This window comes from Aedes albopictus, chromosome 3 (assembly GCF_035046485.1).
Source record: "Aedes albopictus strain Foshan chromosome 3, AalbF5, whole genome shotgun sequence".
Taxonomy (NCBI): domain Eukaryota; kingdom Metazoa; phylum Arthropoda; class Insecta; order Diptera; family Culicidae; genus Aedes; species Aedes albopictus.
In genome coordinates, this window is record NC_085138.1 from 219626131 (window position 1) to 219646978 (window position 20848).

Sequence of the window (20848 nt, forward strand, 5' to 3'; positions counted from 1 at the left end):
CTGTGTCTGGTTGTCTAAGGTTGTCGCTGATTTTGTTCTGTGAATCTGATAGTGAAAAGGAATTGAAATGTCATTTTTTTTTGTGAGAATTTCCCCGCGTGCTGCGTCTGGTTGACTAGTCACCGGACAGACAAACAGGGCTATTATATATGATTTAAAAAAAAAATGGCAACACGGCAGAATGTTCTGCAATAATGATGCTCTCGTTCACGCGCTGCTGCATTGAAAGGTTGATCTGGAGGGGAAATATTGAACCAATCATTTGATCCATGGAATAATTTGACCCATGGTTTGAGCAATCTTCGAGAGGATTGATGTAACAATTTTGAAGGTGGGGAAATATTGTAGAGAAAATTGAAGAAAAATGCGCTATGGAGAGGAAATATTGCTGTGTGGTTGATCAAACGGAAGATAGGGGAAAAGTTGAATGATTGATATCAATCTATTTTCGAACAATAATATACATTCAATGTTTCCATAAAACGGTCAACTATTGATCAATATATGCATCGTGTGACTGGCGCTATAATATGGAAGCAATCAACCTGCAGTTCCATATATTTTCGCTGTACTTAAGTACCGTGCGCCAACCACAACACTCAATCAACCAACCGAACGTTCCCGTCCATACGAGCTTCCAACAGCAGCAGCAGCAGCAGCAAAACGAAGCACAAAGAGCCATTGTTCACTCGATCGCCGTACCTACACCACCCGTCGGCATAGGTGAAATTAAAACCGAAAACAGTCAGCAGCACGGGCATTCGACAGGGGTCTCCAAATCACCCGGTGTCGTTTCATGCAAGCCGTTGATTAAAATCAATAATTTGCGACAGACTGACACTGGAAGGATCGGTGCTCATAAATTCAATCGGCAGAAGTATATACAGCACCTGTTAGATCGAAATGGACACCGAATGGATTCGCCAAGAAGATGGTCAATTCTGCACAGCGATGTTTTCGAATGGATGGTCAACCAGAGTCGGATCGGTAGACGTTTGATGTTATTCCGTGCCATCGTTCCCGTTGCCCTGATCATCGACCACGCAATCATCACGATCATCCAACCATCATCGTTCTTCATACACCAGAAGACCGTCGCTATGGTTAACTCCGTCAACCAATTAAAAGGGGGAGACGTTGGGAACCACTGATCAGCTCAGCATTCTCTCTCTATACTGCTCGCTCACCGAAGGCGATGAGTCTGCCTTTCGGTTGATGCACAAAGTAGTTAATTAGGATCAGAAGTATTGTAGTCGTCCTACCGTGTACGTGTCGCGTCTTAGTCATGTAATTTTTATGTACAATAAAGTTACATTTTAATTTGTTATTCGTTTACACCTGGAGTTTCATTACACTACCATGTGTCTCGGCCACCCCGAACTCCAGGTTGTAACACACATGAACTAGGCAGTCTTAATACATTGATTTGGATTTGTATAATCTATGAATGGATCTTGCTTAGCCAATAGTGTGTCAGACATATACTTTAAATTCCTAAGAGCTATCCTTGTAAGGCTATATTTAAAATTGTTTAATTTTTAATAAACCTAAGGAGAGATGTAGTAGGCTATGCTGGGAGTGACATTCAGGAGTAAGATAATAAACTTCACTTGTGTACAGGATATCAACCAAACAACAGTATTTTACAGATTATATAGCGAGTCCGTGTAAAAAAAACCGTGTTAATTCGCGAAACCGTGCAAAATAAAAACGTGTAAAAAAAACCGTGTAAAAAAAGACCTTAGTGTATATGCAAGAACCCTTCACCAAAGGTGGATTAATAGTTATTTATGTAACGAGTTGCAAAATGATGATTTTTACAGCACGAGTCGTACATTTATCCAACGAGGCTTGCCGAGTTGGATAAATATGACGAGTGCTGTAAAAATCGAGTTTTGCAACGAGTTGCATACAACATTTTTTGCAATGAGATAAAATAATCACTGTAATATGATCATTTCCACCAGCATCATCATGCTTCCAGGTGGTTGTACGAGATCACCCACGTGTTCCATCAAGCCAGACGCAAAACTTGAATCAAGTAAGCTGTGCTATAACCGTCACAGTTTTTCAAGCTCTTGACGGGGAAACACAGGTTGTTGCCCAAATAATTGCATTATGATTCATAATACAACCCAAATGAGTTGCATTATGAATCATAATGCAACTGCTTTTTATAGTTAGGAAAAGTAGGCCGTAGTGACACTAAAACGGCAAGTATAAAATGCAATATTATAGTGCCAAGTTGCAAAAAAAACATTTTTTTTATTGCTAGAGTGCCTTACTTACCAATACAAACTGTTCTGCACCAAATGACTACGTTGTTTGACATTTTCTCACATATTTCACTTTTATACACGTACTTACAAAATATCATTATTGAATTATCGCACTGAAATTTAAAACATTTACACTATTGACGGTTTCCCCCCTTATCGAACGCGACGATTTGAATCCGTCGCGGATGAAACCGTCGCCACAGTCGTCGCAGCCAATCAGCAGGCGGGAGTCTGACGTTTCTCCGATCTCACTAACACAAACAGCAGCAGAGGTGGTTCTTGATTCGTTGCGATGATTCAGAAATGCCGACTGGAAGTTGGCAGCGCGTTTTGTTATGAAAGCAACATACAATATATTGATTCATTACGATTCCGTTAACACATTGCTTTTAACAATTTTGAATGGTTCAGAAAATACTCTGGTAGACAACTCTATTTGAAAAACGCCCCGCATAATAAAATACAGTTTGTGTTAATATCCACACAGTATGTCTCCTTTATCTGTTACTGTTACTGTATCTCAAACAGGTGCTTTGATGTTGAAACTATGAAACTCGAAGTATTCAATCATAAAGAATGGTCTATGTAACGCATACAAAGCTGTAACAATATGCTATATTGTACAGAAGTTGTTGAATAATATAGTGATGCAAACTCAGGAGGCATGGTGGCAATATAGAATGACCTTTTCTCAAACGGTTTGTGATTTTTTTTGAGACGCACTTAAACATGTGTATATCACTGTATGCCACTTAAATTGAACAGTTTGCCATATTGTTGCACACATTGGTATTTGTGAAAACCGAACATTTCTGTTTGCAGCTTTTTAGAAAAAAAAAACGTGAAGTCGCTCGCGAGCTGAGTGAAAAAAAAAAACAACTAAAAACTTGCTGCGGTAAACGAGCTGTAGTGTCTGGAGCGGTCTGGTTTAGTCAGGGGTAAGTTTTTCACGATTATTCCATTTTTTGTAGTATAACTAATCGAATGTAAATTATATTGCAGAATTCGCGAATTTCCCCTACCAACATGAGCCTTATCCCGCCTGAATCTTATTGCCTGCGAGGGATCCCGCAAAATGAAAGTGAGAAGGATCCCTCCTGTTATATGCAGAAACTGCATGGAATCCGCCCCATCCGGAAGAAGACCCGGTAATCGTCGTAGGTGCCTTCACCGGATCAAGGATGCCTTCAAGTCGATCAATTCCGCCGCGGGAAGGTCGACAAAGTAATTTGCTTTTAAGGACAAGGTATTTGGAGTACATTGCTCAAAATTTCCAGAGCACCGTTTTTTAGAATCGTTGAACGGATTTGGACTAAAATGCATCACGCTGTTGACAACCACTGAACAATTAGAGTGATGCATTTTCATACAAATCCGTTCAACGGTTCTAAAAAACGGTGCTCTAGAAATTTTGAGCTATGTACTCCAAATACCTTGTCCTTAAGATAAAGTAGAGGTTATATATTTATTAAATAAAAGAATCTCCGGTGAACGCATAACAGACTTTTTATTTTAACGGTTCAAATGCAGTAGAACCATATATCATAAGTTGAATTTACTATAGATGACCATAAATCAAAAATACCACATACATTGTTCATTTTCAACCCAGATTTATTGTTTTACTGTTCTCTAACCAATTGCCATGCAGTGAATTGTCTGAAAAACTGGATAATAAATTGATTATATCCTTTACTGTTTTGCGAAAAATTTGTTCGAGAAAATGAGCGATTTTTTATGGTAACCTATCTTAACCGCCTATTCCACATACTGTAATTTGGCGGATTACCATTTGTCAAACTGGCAAATCTGTACGTGGCATGGTTAGCTTATTGTTATCTCGGACAGCTTGAAAAATGGTTAAATTACTATTTTTAATACTCATATACAGTATGAGAAACGCTGCATTTACAGTTTGTGATTATGCGGGGCACTTGTAACACAAACGTTTAGTAATTGCTTCTGTAAATATCGATTTGTATTTATTTTTATAATTTATGAGGATTGTTAAGGTTAAAAATAAAATAGTTTCACACTTCCGGTACTTGCGCTTATTAATAATTTAAATAAGAATCGGAACGCGATATTTTTCATACAGACAGAAACCACAGAAACCGAAAGCACAGAAACCGATTCGCGCGTGACCATCCGGCGTAAGCATCTTTGGCGCACTATTTATTTATTTTGTAAACAGCAACGCGCAAACAAAAAATAACATAAGCAACATCGTTGACGGAACATTCCCGGGAATCTGCGCTCAAACCGGGAAAACGTATACGTATAAATATGCCGTGTTAACGTGCGTGACCAAAATATATCGATAATTTATTATTATTCCAACGATTCGAATTATAATTAATATTAATTTATTCGTTATCTTCCTTGATGAGAATTTCATTGAAAATAAACAAGAATTGAAAAATCACAAACCATTCGCGTGAAACTTTTTCCCCTCAACCTACCGCAGGTGCCATCTATCGGCAAAATCGTATCCATTCCACCGCCATAGGCCCCTCGATCTGTCAAACGTTCGGGAGATCGCTTTCTTGAAAACGCGTGCGTTTTCTTGTCGCTCCGAAACGGAAGTGTGAATGCCGAAATCACTTTGATGTCTTTTTATTTGTGACTGTGAAAGATGACGGGCTTGTCGGAAAAGGTTCCTATTTTTACTCAGTTTTTCTCTGGGAAATACTTTCGTTTTTCCGATTTATCGCGCGTGAACCGGTAGTTTTGTGCGGGGAAATTGGTTTGGTGGAGGAATTAAATTGATGAGTGAATTGTGTAGTGGAAAATAGTGTCGGCAAAACTAGCGGTTCACCGGAGTATTTACACATGTGGAAGCGGACGGATGTTGACAGATTGTGCGTTTTGGTTTTGTTCGTCTTTTTTAGCCAATCCTTATCGACGGTCGCGGCCATCTGTTGGGCCGTTTGGCCTCCGTCATTGCCAAGCAGATCCTGAATGGACGTAAGGTAGTGGTTGTGCGCTGCGAGGATCTGCAGCTGTCGGGACACTTCTTCCGGAACAAGATCAAGTTCTTGGCCTACTTGCGCAAACGGTGCAATGTCAACCCGGCCCGTGGTCCGTTCCACTTCCGTGCCCCCAGCCGTATGCTGTGGAAGGCCGTCCGCGGAATGGTCCCCCACAAGACCAAGCGAGGACACAACGCCCTGAAGCGCCTGAAGGTGTACGAAGGCATTCCAGCGCCGTTCGACCGGCAGAAGCGTCTGTGCGTCCCCACGGCGATGCGACAGCTCTGCCTGCGTCCGGACAGGAAGGTAAGTTTTTAAAATTGGTGTTGCTGAGCGGGTGCTAACGGTAGTTGGGTTTTTATTTTTAGTTCTGCGATGTTGGCCGAGTTGCCCACGAAGTTGGCTGGAAGTATCGCGACGTTGTCAGCAATCTGGAAGCCAAGAGGAAGATCAAGTCCCGTCTGTCATACTTGCATACTAAGAAGTTGAAGGTAAGTGCCAAATTCCATCGAGAACAGGGACGGGATTCGGAGGATTTTGATTGTCAGTTTCCCGTGGTTAGATAGTTAAATGCAAACAATGTTGTTATTGACTTACCGTAAAGTTTCTATTATGGGACCTTATCTTATTTCGATTACCATTCAGTCACATTTGAAGTATTCTCGAGACTTCATATTCAAAAAATGTTTCGGATTTTATGAAGCTACTGTCGAAATACCTACCAGTTTGCTAAATCCAAAGTGCCTTTGAAGTTCAGAATCTTAAGATCAATTTCGGCCATACTCTGTGAGCTCCATTTCGTGCAAAATTGGTTTGCTGGTTCCTCATGCAACTTTTGTTAAACGTACAATTTTTTTGCGAAATTTTGCAAAAGTTCTTCCGAAGATTTCTGCCTGTTTTTCGGGATTTCTCTTCTCTTCTCAGATTTCCTCCTGAAATTTTCCTAATATTTCGTTGCGTGATTAGTACCAGCATCTTTTCTTCCGAACTGTTACAGTTTGCTCCGAAGTTCTTAACGAGAGTGCTGCAGTAGGTCTTCCCAGATAATATTTTTCACATGGTTTCTTTCCGATATTTAAAAAAATGCGAGCACCGGCGGGAGCAACTATTAAATAAATCTCAAAAGGAACACTCAGAATCCCGGGACAATTTCCAGTAGGAATTTCTGGGAGAAATCCTGGTAACAATCCCTAGAAAATCTCAGAAAATTCGTATAAGATTTCCTGTGAACGTCTAAATTTTCTTTGCTCGAACAAGAAAACTGAGAGAAATTGTGGGAAGTTGCTCCACAACTAACATGAGCAAAAGATCCTCTGTAGAATTCCCAACAAGGAACTCCGTTAGAAACCTCACATAAAATGTTGGGAGAAATCCCTGGATAAAACTTGGAAAAACTGTGAGCGACATCCTGGCAGCAATGCCGGAGGTAGCTCTTCTAAGAGAAGTCCCGGACGATACTCCGAGATGTACCAACTTCAGGAGAAATCCCGCGGGAACATTTCATAAATACCTATCCTGGGAGAAATTTCTGCAGAAATCCCGTGAGCGATTCTGAGAGCAATACAGGGAAAACCTCAGCTGGAGCAAATCCCAGGAGGAACTCAGATAATCGGACGCAATCAGTGAAGTACTAGATTGAGATGGTACAAACAGCGTGGGTTAAATGGTTAGCTGAATACCGCGCGGCCTTTGCAAAGTTTCAAACGCGCATTTGGAAAGGAACAACCGCACTTGAGGGAACGCCGAAATCTTATCTCCCATAAGAATGGACTAAAAGGGGAGCATAAAACGCGGCTGTTCCTTTCCTCAGGGATTTGCCGCGTGTACTTTTGGGCAAATGTGCTAATATGATTTCTTGCCTAATTTGATGCTGTTTGAGCAAAAGTTTGGATATCTGAGTTGTTGCATTATTTATTTTATGCAATTCAGTATCATAATTTACATTTTATATAACTCATTTTGGTATCATAATGGCCATTTTTTCCGAACTGGTTCATTATGCAACTGAAATGAGTTGCATAATGAAAAATAGTTTGATAATCTTCATAATGCAACTCATTTGAGTTGCATTATGAACATTATGCAACTCAAATGATTGCATTATGAAAAAAATCATTGCATAAAATGTTGTATGGATCTCGTTGCAAAACTCGATTTTTCAGCACTTTTCGTAGGGTATTGGTTCCCTTATTAAGCATGTGGCTCCCATTTTCATCCTACGAAAAACAAAGGATTGAAGCGTTGTTTGTTTTGTTTCTTATTTTTATATTTTTTGTTAGAAGTGAGCACCCATGAAAACAAAAAAGAACGGAATCAATCGGTGCCGTAATCGCTTGTTTTCGAATAGGATGAATATGAGCGTGAGATTACTGATGGCACACATACCCTATTTATCCAACTCGGCACGCCTCGTCGGATAAATATACGACTCGTGCTGAAAAAATCAACTTTTTGCAACTCGTTACATAAATAACTATCTTGCAACTTCAACAACACAGTTAATTGAACAGTCAGAAGATTTAATGAACATAATAGATTACAAATCGTAGCTTTGTACAATGAAAAAAAGTTACCGGACCACCCGTAGACTTTAGGATGTAATCTCAAAAACGGCTTGGATGTCCATAGACATCTTAACAATTCTGATGCTGTCTATTGAACTTTGAGATGTCCAGTAAGTCATGATAGATTACAAGTCGTGGCTTTGTATTATGAATAAAGTAACCGTTACACCCGTAGACATTAGAATCTAAACTCCAGAACAGTTTGGATGACCTAGGATATCCCGACTGATCTGAAACTGTCTATTCAACTTTCAAAAGACTTACTGGGCATGATAGATTACAAATCGTAGCTTGATAATGAAAGAAGTTACCGTAACAGCCGTAGACTTTAGGATCTAAACTCTAGAACAGTTTGGATGACCTAGGATATCCCGAATGATTTGAAACTGTCTATTGAACTTTCAAAAGATTTACTGGACATAATAGATTACAAATCGTGATTCTATAACACTAGCCCGAATGCACCGTTAGCCCGAATGTCACTAGCCCTAATACCACAAGCCCGATTCGAAATTTATCTATCAGTATCTTGGTAATAATAGAATACGGAAGAACAGCGTATGTTCCAAAAAAGAAAAACCTCTGCCGGATTTGTAAATTGGGGGGCATCCATAAAGTACGTCACGCTTAGAGGGGGGGGGGGGGGGGTTTCTCCAAAGTGTGACAAGCAATGCATTAAGTATAGGAAAAACCCGTACAAAGGGGGGAGGGGGGGTTGAAAATTCCCATTTTTAGCGTGACGTACTAAATGGATGCCCCCTTGATTATGGCGCTAATGATGCTGCTAATACGATTTGCGTCAATCAATCTTGAAAGAATAGCCGATAAATTAAAGAAGGAAAAATCTCTGATGAAATTGTTAATCAGTTTTCCCCGAAATACCTTATGCTACCATTCGGGCTAGTGTTACATTCGGGTTAGTGGCATTCGGGCTAGTGTTACAGAACCGTTTCGATGACCTAAGATATCCCTAGTGATTTGAAACTGTCTATTGAACTTTCAACTTACTGGGCATGATAGATTACAATTCATAGCTTTATAATGAAAGAAGTTACCGTTACAGTCGTAGACTTTAGGATCCAAGCTCCAGAACAGTTTGGATGACCTATCAGGCCAAACATGTCTAAAGGTCCTATCTGCAGAAGAGAGGCTCTCTTTGGTTTCCCTCTCTTTCGTTAATATCTCAGCCGTTTATTTGTATTATGATTGTCTCCTTGCATTGAACGATGGTCAAAACAATCGTCTTTTGATTTGTACTGCAAAAATAGTTGAAAAAGTGTACCATTGCATTGCAATAATTGAAAGAGAAAGTGAACAAAGAGAGCCTCTCAAATGCAGATAGGACCTATTGAAATGTTTGGCCTGCTATAGGATATCCCGACTGATCTGAAAATGTCTATCGGACTTTGACCTAGGATATGCGGAAAAATACTCTGCATCATATTTTACCCTTTTTATGCTGTTTAAGCACCAAAACTACAGAAATATGTAGAAAAACCAGTGAAGAGAATTGTCAGACAAAAGAAGCACAAAACAAGCAACAAAGAAGGCGCGACGATTACTCTTTATTCCTACTGGTAACAGATAATGACATGATCTCGAAATTTTTTGTTGCAGACAAAACGGAAGCTGAATTTGTTGCGTACTTTTCAACTCGTGAATAATCAATTATTACTAACCCAAAATCGAAACTTTTTGATGATACATCTTCAGCAGCGTTGCAGTGTTTACCGATTCGAAGTTAACGCTCGACAATCACAATGCAAGGCTTAAAATCTCTTAACTCGTGGTGCACGATCTTTGTCCTATTCTGTTCAAGTTGGGACAAACGTATGTCGCATTGGGTAGAATGTCGCAACAAATTCAGGTTGCGACATTGTCGTTATTGTTGCGCGATGGTTGAATTTTGATTCACTGAGAAAAACTCTATAATAATGCTTGGAATAAATCCGGGTTCGAAGGGTCAAAAATCCACGTATACGTATTTATAAATGAAAACCGCGTTAATTCAAAAATCCGCGTAGAATAAACCGCGTTAATTCAAAAATCCGCGTAAAAAAACCTCGTAAATGAAAACCGCGTAAAAAACCTGACAGCACAGACAAACAGACGTAACACTTCGAACATTTTTCGATTCAAATTATCACAGCTAAACGCGTTCGGTAATTTTTACCGAAATCTCAACCGCTGAGCGTTCGGTAATGGATTTTTAACGAAATTCTGTAAAAAATTAACAATTTTCGGTAAAAAGTTATCGTTTATCTGTCAAACTCTAACGAACTTCGGTAAAAGATGCTACCTTTACCGACTTTTTCCTGTAAAACAAACTTAACGGTTGAGATTTCGGTAAAACATTACCGAAGTCGGTGATTTTTTCTAACTGTGATAGTCCCGGAAACCTGTTCGCCCAATATTAAAAGTACTGAGTTTGGCCGATCATCAACTAGGTGGCGGTAGTGGGCAAACGTCAAACTCAAACAAAAACGATGCAAGCGCAATGGGTGACCAGTTGTCCAACTATCAAATTTTTAAATAGACCGTTAAATCGGTGTACGATGGGAAATGTCAGAGTGTTACGTCTGTTTGTCTATGCTGACAGTATAAACTGTAGGTAGGGTAGCGAACCACTTGGACAGCGGCCGGTATTATGTTTCCAGTTCAAAACCGAATTAGCGACATTTTTTCTTTGACTTCCGCTGCTTTTGCCTTGCGTTAAACACAATGTCGGAAGTGGGGCGCTGTATTGTACACCTGGTGCTCTATACAGCGCCCCACATCCGACATTGTGTTTAACGCAAGGCAAAAGCAGCGCAAGTCAAAGAAAAAATGTCGCTAATTCGGTTTTGAACTGGAAACATAATATTATGTTTCCAGTTCAAAACCGAATTAGCGACATTTTTTTCTTTGACTTCCGCTGCTTTTGCCTTGCGTTAAACACAATGTCGGAAGTGGGGCGCTGTATAGAGCATCAGGTTTACAATACAGCGCCCCACTTCCGACATTGTGTTTAACGCAAGGCAAAAGCATCGGAAGTCAAAGAAAAAATGTCGCTAATTCGGTTTTGAACTGAAAACATAATATTTTGGGCACTCTTTGCTATAGTGGTAATCACGTTCAAATGTATGCGTGCCTTTTTTGTAGATGTAGCCTCCGGGTAGATTGGCTGACAGTTGTCGGACTGAGCAATTACAATTACATATGTACAATGTAGTCGTGAAACTGTGAGGAAAATATTTGTACTTACGCCGGACGTTTGTTTTATCATTATTTACCTGTTTTACCCAATTCGATTGGGTAATATTTGCATATGCAATCTGAATAGCCTTTGAATTAGCGTGCAGCTTGTGTGAGGAAAAATTCACGCTAGTGTTCGTGAGTTGAAATGTCTATAACTCAGTCAATTCCAAACCAATTGACTTGAAATTTTGTACACGGCTAGATACTATATGTATCTCATCGCGTTTCAAAAATTGTGTCAATTGGATCAAGATTGGCTGAGTTATAGCAGAAAAGTGCCCAAAATAGCACCCCTGCCGAGATGGTTCCACTTCCCTACCACCTGTGCTAAAGAAACCCATAGATAGGCCATAGGAAGATATACGTAGTGGTATCTGCTTGTGTGTACGTCGTACACGTACACTACGTACACGTTGCATTACACGAATACTACTTGAGCTACTGCTGGAAAATTGTAAACAAAATTCAGCTGTTCCCAGCAAAATTAAACGGGCGTGTTTTCCACCAGTAAATCTGCATTAGGGGCATCCATTCAAGCTTGCTATTTGATGAAAACATTCGCGAAATGATGCGATTTGCTTTCGACAACGAATACGTTTTCACCCATCCTCGCTTTATTCAATCAACCTCCCATACGAGTAGCACACGAACGGACTTAACACTGATCAGCATAGTTGACTCTTCCTTTTCGCCGTTGGGCCGTTGCGTTCTAGCCAGGCATCTCTCTTCATCGCTTTCGATGCTTTTCGACAGCTTATCGCGAAGCATCGTGGCTGGAAGCTTTATTAGTATGGTATCGGTACATGCGAATGTTGCTTCTGTGTGCGTGTCGAGCGTTCGTGCCGTAGCTTCGCAAACCAACCTATTCGGTATGGTTCGGCTGTTCGGGCGAGCGTGTGGCGGCACAGTCAGATGTGTGCAAAATCGTTTGTGATTTACATCATCGTCGTTTTGCCACCTCTTTGCTGCTGGTCATCGCTGATCAGTGCACAGTTCAATCGCACGCGATAAATATACAGTTGATGAGTTGTGATGAGCAGGGTCGTGCAATTTCGAAAGGAAAACATGACGTACGACGACTGTAGCAAATCGTTTCCCATGCGAACGGACTGCTGTGATGCTTCATCTCTCTCCCAGCAACACACTCGTTCGTTGCTGCTACAGAAACAACCCTAATAGAAAAATATGATACAACGTGCTTAACAACCCTTTCGGGCTATCATCTTGATCATACACGGAATGATACAATCATTCACCCAATCGCCAGTGTATAATACATTTTTATTAGGGAAGTGTGTATGAAACATGGGATGATACACTTGGATTTTCGTTTCATTTATGAGTCATTGAAATACTTCAACATGCTAAAAACACTATTTGAACCACATTTTTAAATAGTGGTGCACGCCAATAGAATGATAATTATGTTTTATGAAAGAGGATAACAAATTCGACCACTTAAGGGCGGACGGGACGGTCGAGAAAATATCCGCCATTGCTCTGTTGCTACTAAGATGGTAATCTCAGATTCTACTTCATATTTTGCAACAAAAACCTATCATTGTGTATGCTCACTTGCAGTGCATATGCTGATTGGTTTTCAGCATCTTCAGTGCGATAGGTCTCGAGATTACCATCTTCAAAATCGCGAGGCAAATTGTTAGAAAGAGAGGCAAGATAGGAAAAATAACACGGCGTCCCGTTTCACCTTAAATCCAATTAACCGGCGCCCGTAACCATTGACAGGGTGTCGACTACCTGGAAAAACCTGGAAAGTCAGGGAATGTCAGGGAATCTATTTTTGGACCTGGAAAATCAGGGAAAGTCAGGGAATTTTGTTGATGGTCAGGGAAATTTTTCCACGATAATCATAAAACGATGTATTCCAGTTATACCACATGTTATGGAATTTGAAAAACTTGCTAAATTGTTTCTTCAAACTGTAACGTCCATCATTCTGATTTACGATCAAATCAATGTATTAACTTCATCCTGATTTTTGTAGCATTCAGTTAACGTAATGCTATTCTGCATTTTAACATGAAGCCTTATTTCATAACAAAATTATAAATCCGGTTAATAATCTAAAACTTAAAAGTACATGACACTATACTCAATGTGATGTTTGGCGAACTTTTGGTGATATTGTTTTGAGATGCCTCACTCCTGCATCTTGATGGGTTGCTAATGAATTTTTTGGTGGGTAATGTCTTGCGATGTCCAGAAGTTTGTTGTTCAGACCACTAGTAATTTTTATTATTTTCTGGAGATATCTTAGTTGAAACTTGAGTAATAATCCCTGGAAAATTTTCCCGAAATGATTGCGTAGTACTTCGTCTGATTCATTCTAGATATAAGCTCCCAGTGAAGCTTAGTCTGCCTCTTCAACTTAGTGTTCTTAGAGCGTTCATGATTAACAAAAATTGTAATCATGATTAATCATTGATGATTATTTTTTTTATTTCGGTGATTATTGATTATAATTAATGATTAATTTGCTTTTAAGGATGATTAAAGATTATGATTTATGATTAAATTTGGTTTTATCTGTGATTATTGATTATGATTAATGATTAAAAATGGCTCATTGATAAAAAATCATGATTAATCATAATTAATCAATCACAAAAAACTGGATGTGATTAAAATATATTTGCTGTTTAAAATATTTTTGAAGTTTCAAAAATAAAAAGTAACTCTGTCTGGGAGATTTTTGAAAGAAGAATCATAAATTATAATATTTAGAGCAGCATTAAACCAACTTTAATTGAATAATATATTTTATATGATAAATCATTTTAGGGTATGAATGATTAATGATTGATTAACTTTTTTCTTATGATTATGATTATTGATTAATGATTAAATTGCGAAATCAGTGTGATTAAGATTGATGATTAATTAGAGAAATTTTTGTGATATGATTAATGATTTTTGATTAATCTAAATCAATAATCATGATTAAATTTATGATTAATCATTAACGCTCTGCTTTAAGCACTTCTAAAGGCAATTAAAATTTTATGCACTAGAGAACTGGATTCCCAAGTTACTTCACACCTTTTTAATACATTTTTAACTCATGGTGATATCTTGACCCCAAAAAATCTAAAATATTTTACCCAGATCCTTGAACTAGTCTTCTTTTGCAAAACTCAAATACAATTTCCAATGAATTTTCTAAAATTATTTAGCAAACTTTCCTTGACAAATCCTTACCAGACTTTTCGCATGCCTTTCACAAGTTTTGTATCCAAACGCCATCCTCTCCTGGTCTCCTGGCATAGTCCTCACATGATTTAAATGATTATTTTTTTTCAGATTACTCGTGACATGACTTGGTGACATCGTGAAACAGCATTCTTTAGAGTTTTTTTTTCCAAGATTCAAAAAAGTTTTCTACTGTGTTCTCGAACAGACCACTATTTAAATTATTGTAAATTTAAAAATTTGGGTGAACTTTAGAAGTGTTTCTTGGTACGGCAAAATATCTGTGTTGATAACTCACGAATACATCCGATATTATCAATGATGCGTACCAGATAGTATTATATGCAGGTTTAATTCTTTGATAAAAATACCTATGTGGGTTAAATTCTGAAAACAAAACTGTCCGGCCAAAGCCTGGTCTTCATACACATTTCAAAAATTTTGTATGAACAAAAGTCTACGTGGGGAAGGGAATCGGGGTGGGGAAGAATATCGAAACATCTACTAGACATCCTGTAATCTTATTTAAGGATTCAACCGATTTCAATGAATGCTTAGCAAGCAAACCCGTACGAATTTTCGAAAGCGCTTGATGGAGCTATTAAAAGTATTTTGTAACATAATTTATACAACATAATTTCTTGCTGAAGGATTTTGTAGAGTGCTCAACGGATTTTATTTTGAGATTTTTTCATTATGAATATGCGAAATTTGCGACAAAATTGCAGCCACAAATTCTGAACATCTAAAGTAGTTCTAACTTATAAAACAAAATTGGGATGTCACCCTAATAGTGTTCTAGGAGTAATGTCTTTCAAATATCCTAGTTGCAATGTCGGCGTTATTAAAAAAAATGTAAGTTGGTCTTCTTAAAGAACTTTTATCTAAATTAGGGAATTTTTGGTGGACTTGTCAAAAGTTATTTTCAGCACAGCGTATCAGGTAGAATAATTCTGAAGAAATACTGTAAATATGCCCCAAATGTATTGGAAAAAATCTGGTGCATTTCACTTGGTTTTTTTTTCTATTTTTCCACTCCTAGAAAAAAAGCAGGAAAATTCAGAAAACTGAATTTCATCTCATGAGCAGATATCGTTAAGGTTAGATTTACATGACCTGGAATTTTTAGTGAAAGTGACTGGAAAGTCAGGGAAAGTCAGGGAATTTGATTTTCAAAATTGAGTCGACACCCTGATTGAGAGACTAGCGCGCACCAGTGAGACACTAATGCTCTGACGGGTGAAGCACAAGCAATGCGACCGGGTGGGAGACTACCGAGTGCTACGATGAGTGGAAAAGTTTTTTTTTAACGACCGAGTCATTAGAAAAATGTATGAAACACTTGAAGTGACTCATTCAAATGTTGCATGAAAGTGTATCATTGAAACGAAATTGTACGCCTCTGGTGATGAGCACAAGCGAGGTGATAATTTGCATCATTGCATCCATTTAGTACGTCACGCCAAATTTGGGATTTTTGGACCCCCCCCCTTCGTACAGGTTTTTTTCCTATATTAGATACATAGCTTGTCACACTTTCGTGAACCCCCTCCCCCCTCCCCCTATGATCGGATGACCCCTTAGTGTTCGTAATACTGTGCTGCGAGCAGCGATGAAAAATGATGAAGATTGCAGCACAAACCAAAACAAACATACTCGTGAAACAGGGGTCCGAGAATACTCGCACTTCTTTATTCGTTAGTAAACGAGAGTGCTTGCCAATTCGCATGTGATTCGCGAAGCTTCGTGAGTGTTTTTGCATTTTGACGAAAAACGCATTTGAACGACTGGCAGTGCTGCTTTTCAGGAACAATGAAGCATAAATCAAAGTTTATGTTGGATATTATCACTACGGGTGATATTATAACCACAATAAAATGCACTTCCCGCACCTCCACTTGTTCTTCACGAATAAAAACTCATGAGTGTTTCTGTTTTTGTTTTGCTTCTTACTCACGAAGCAGGCGAGTGCGAATAAACTCACACACTGTTTACTCTCGGATTCGTGAGTAAGCCTTGTGTTAGCTTTACACTCGCGAATTGCTTCATGATGAGAGTAATTCCATCACTGGCTGCGAGAACTCAATTAGGGTAAGAAATCAAGCTTTGAACTAGTCAAATTGTAATCTTAATTTGAACCATTTCGAAATTCATTAAAATGATACACTTTTTGGGCAAATCTTGTCCCAAAAAGGTTGGTAAATGGATTCTCGTAATATACCCTGGTAGAATTGACTTTAAAAACATTGAATGAAGCGTTTTTTTCATTGAAAATAAGAAATTAAAAAATCACTGCGATTTCACCCATTTCCCCCCCAGAGGAAGCACATTTTCGGTGCACTCGTACAGCTCACGCATCTTATCACACGCAATAAGTGAATACGTTAATTGAAAGCAAATTCATCGTAGAATCGACTAACCGAATAATATTCCACATTATTTGTCATAAAATTATCAAATTTACGTAATTATTACTTGGAGAATCTTATCTTGAATTGAACCATTTGTAATCTAGATTTGAACTAGTGAGAGGGGGCGAGCTTCTAGTGTTGGCCTGCAGACTGCGCTAGTGGCTGCTTTGTTTACTCTTGGAAGATGAAAAGTTCCAAATTTTGTTTCCAAATTTCTGAACAATTCCGAACATTCTGAGTTGAAATTCCACTGCCTAATGAAACATAGTTATGAGAATTAGCAGATTCATGTGGTTTTGGGTTGTTTAGCATGAAATTGGCTGTTGTGGGAATTGCTCGAGCTGCTGCCACCAGTAGTTCAAATCTAGATTAAAATTGGTTCAAATTATGATACGATGGTTCAAATTAAGATTAAAATCATTATTGACAAATAATTGAATTTTTCAATGAAATGTGGTGCAAATGTAAACTTTTTACCACTTTACGAAAAGCTAATACCTATGTCTTTCATATACCTGAGACTTCATCGTAGTAAATTATTTCCATGTGGGTGAAAAAATCAGTCAAAATTCCCGATGCTTCAGAAAACCGCATTTTGGTTCAATTCATGATTACCTACCCTATTAGCCTGAAGTCCCTCTAGTTTAAATCATTCGATCATTTCTCGAAATAAACATTTTCTTATTATTATTTTTCTCTTTCCCTTTGCAGAAACTGACGTGGAAGGCACGCACCACCGTTGCCGACAAGGTCAAGGACCAGGATGCCGTTCTCCGGAAGTACGGATACCTCACCTCCGAGTTTGAGAAGAAGTGGAGTCGACCTGTTCTCAACGCTCAGCCAGCCAAGCCCGGAAAGAAGAAGCGTCAGGCCGCCGCTGGTAGCAACTAAAATAAAAAAAAAGTCTTGCTGCGATAGTTAAGGCAAACTTCTAATAAATTTCAAACAAGGTTACTTGCTACGGTTTTCTGTATTTTATTTTTTTCGTTTGAGAACATCATTTCCCATACCGTAAGGTTGCCATTCACCGCTCGTTTCATATGAAACTCGTTTCGCAACGAGCGATGGAGCATGAGCGGCGACCTCATTACCGAAGTAATTTTGACAGCTGATTACTATGCGAAGAATTGTCACTTTTCCTTTGGGAATAGACCATCTCACGGCGAAATTCTATCTCTTTAGCTCTTTCAGAGAGTTTGAATACAACAGGACCAGTACCTGTCAAATTTGACAGGTGTTGGTCCTGTTGTTTTCTAATTTCCCGTAGATGAGAAAGAGAGCGATTTCTTGATGACGTCACCGTGCAATAGAGTATAGTTGAACGGAACATTTCAAGCATATTTTTTAAATCGACGTATCTAACTTTTTCACTGATCTGAGTAAACTCATGGTCAATGTTGACGATCATTTCACTAAAATAGTTTTTTATAAAAAGTCTTTTCATAAGTTTTTTTGTGCTTTACATCACCAGGGATATGGCACGCACTAGGTAAGAAACAAAACCTACTCATTCCATATCTTTTTACCCTTCTTACATCCATAAGAAGGGTATAAATACCGCTCGAAAAACCGACTTTCGATCCGAGGCCCGCAGGGCCGAGTCACATATACCAATCAACTCAGCTCGACGAACTGAGCAAATGTATGTATGTGTGTGTGTATGTATGTGTGTGCGTGTGTGTGTGTGTATATATGTGTATGTCAGCCGTCTGATATCCGATTTGGATCTCTTAGTTGCAAACATCCTAGTAGAACCCTATTGAATTTTATTACGATCGGACATTTGGTTACCGAGATATCTTTCAAAGAGTACTTTGAAGTAATACAGTGACGATTCGTTCGTTGAGAGCTCGTTAGATGGGCTGTCTCGATGGTTGAATGTTCACTGGTTGGGGCAAAACCCAACTAAAAAGCACTGTGAATGTCAAAATAGATGTCAAAACGAGTTTCACGTCTGACCGCCGTCGCATCACAGCTCCTGTATACAGAACGTTTACGCAAGTATGTGAGTGTTCCGTGACGTATTTCTCGTCACTTGCGTGTGTCTAGAGCATTTTGATCAGTTGTCAGTTGCCCCAACGAACACGATTCGCTAATCGGGGCGCAGTCGTGACCCAACCAGCGAATCCGGACTGTATAGGTTAGCTTTTTGAGAGATTTTTGACATTTGGCATATTGATGAATATCTCAGCCATCTGTCAACCGATTTGAGTTCTCTTGGCACCAAATGAAAGCTACAACATCCTAGTAGAACGCTCTGAAATTTTATTACGATTGGACATTTGGTTACTGAGATATCTTTTGAAGAGTACTTAGGAGTTATTCAACTAAACTTTTTGAGATTTTTAACAAAGTTTATCATACTATATATCTCAGCCGTGTGTCAATCGATTTGAGTTTTCTTTGCACCAAATGAAAGCTACAACATTCTAGTAGATTGCCCAGAAATATTATTTCGATTGGACATTTGATTACTGAGATATCTTTCGAAGAGTACTTAGGAGTTATACAACTAAACTTTTTGAGATTTTTAACAAAGTTTATCATACTAAATATCTCAGCCATGTGTCAATCGATTTGAGCTCTCTTGGCACCAAATGAAAGCTACAACATCCTAGTAGATTGCCCAGATATTTTATTAGGATTGGAATTTGGTTACTGAGATATCTTTCGAAGAGTATTTAGGATTTATACAACTAAACTTTTTGAGATTTTTGACCAAGTGTATAATAATAAATATCTCAGCCGTCTGTCAATCGATTTCGGTTCTCCTGGCTCCAAATGAAAGCTATAACATCCTAGTAGAACCCTATACAATTTTATTAGGATTAGACATTTGGTTATCGAGATATCTTTTAAAGAGTACTTTGGAGTAATACATGTTAACTTTTTGAAAGATTTTTGACCAAGGGTACCATAATAAATATCTCAGCCGTCTGTCAACCGATTTGGGTTCTCTTAGCACCAAACGAAAGCTACAGTATCCTTGTAAAAGGCCCTGAAATTTTATTTCGATTGAACATTTGGTTACTGAGATATCTTTCGAAGAGTATTTCAATAAATTCCTTTTTTTATTATTACATATATTCGCTTGTTATCTTGCTTTTGACCAGTCTATGGGAAATTATTGTTCAACAAATAATGCTGACCTGAGATGCTGACCTCATATAAAGTGTATACTAGCAGGTTATTGTTTTCAATAAAATTATAAATAACAAATTACAAATAAACAATAATTCTATGAAAACTAACAATATGTTAAATGAAAGCTTTGAATTTATATATTGTGGGAAAAATGCAAGAACTGGACAGCCAAAATAACTAGCTTATTCCAAAACTGATTATCATAGTAGATATATTATTTTTGTCCTTTTTACACCATTACCAAGTACTTCGGAGCTAATTTATTCGACTGATTAAGAAATATTAGACAAAGTGTATCTCGCTGATTTTCTTATCCATTTGTTAATCGATTCAAGATCTTTTGGCAGTTAACAAAAGATACAATACAATATTCCAGAATATGTAAGCTATTTTTTTTAAAAATCACAAAAGATTCTATGCCAGACACCTTGCATTTCTGGTAGTTTAGTCCATGGTCCATGATGCTATTTTGGAAAGGCGCTGTCCATAAACTACGTAGACTCATTTTGGGCCATCTTAGACCCCCCCTCTCCCCCTCCGTAGACTTTTGTTCATACAAAATTTTCGAAATTTGTATGGAGCGTAGACTTTGCCCTGACCCCCCGTCCCCCCTTAGAGTGTACGTAGTTTATGGACAGGCCCAAACCAATCCACTAGATGCCAAATCCACAATATTTTCTAGAACTTTTGGTCCATCACACGAAATAAATATGTTAAATACAAATAAAACAACAATAGTTTTAATAAGTGTAAGAAGGGTTCTGTTCACCATAGGTGGATTAAATCGGGTTTTTACAATGAATTTTGATAAAAATACACATACACCAGGTTGGTTAGAGATACGTCATACGAGATTGAACCTCTTCACGGAAAAATATTAAAACCCAAAGAATAAGTTTTAAAAACTCAAATTTGGCTAAACTGCTTTTAGTTTTAACTCAAAGTTGGGTTGTTTTCTCCCTCGCCCCACCGCAATGTTGTCAAAAACAAAAAGAGAAGCACCGACGCATCCGCTGCTCTTCCGTGGAAGA

At 38.4% G+C, this 20848-nt stretch overlaps 1 protein-coding gene across 1 annotated transcript; it reads left to right on the top strand.

Moving 5' to 3' along the window:
- The first annotated feature begins 4793 nt into the window (after positions 1-4793).
- LOC109406734 (large ribosomal subunit protein uL13) lies at positions 4794-17627 on the top strand. Its single transcript, XM_029877173.2, has 4 exons — positions 4794-4935; positions 5171-5557; positions 5620-5742; positions 17385-17627. Exons 1-4 carry the CDS (start codon positions 4915-4917, stop codon positions 17562-17564), a joined length of 711 nt encoding a protein of 236 aa, XP_029733033.1. The 5' UTR covers positions 4794-4914; the 3' UTR covers positions 17565-17627.
- The last annotated feature ends 3221 nt before the right edge of the window (positions 17628-20848 follow it).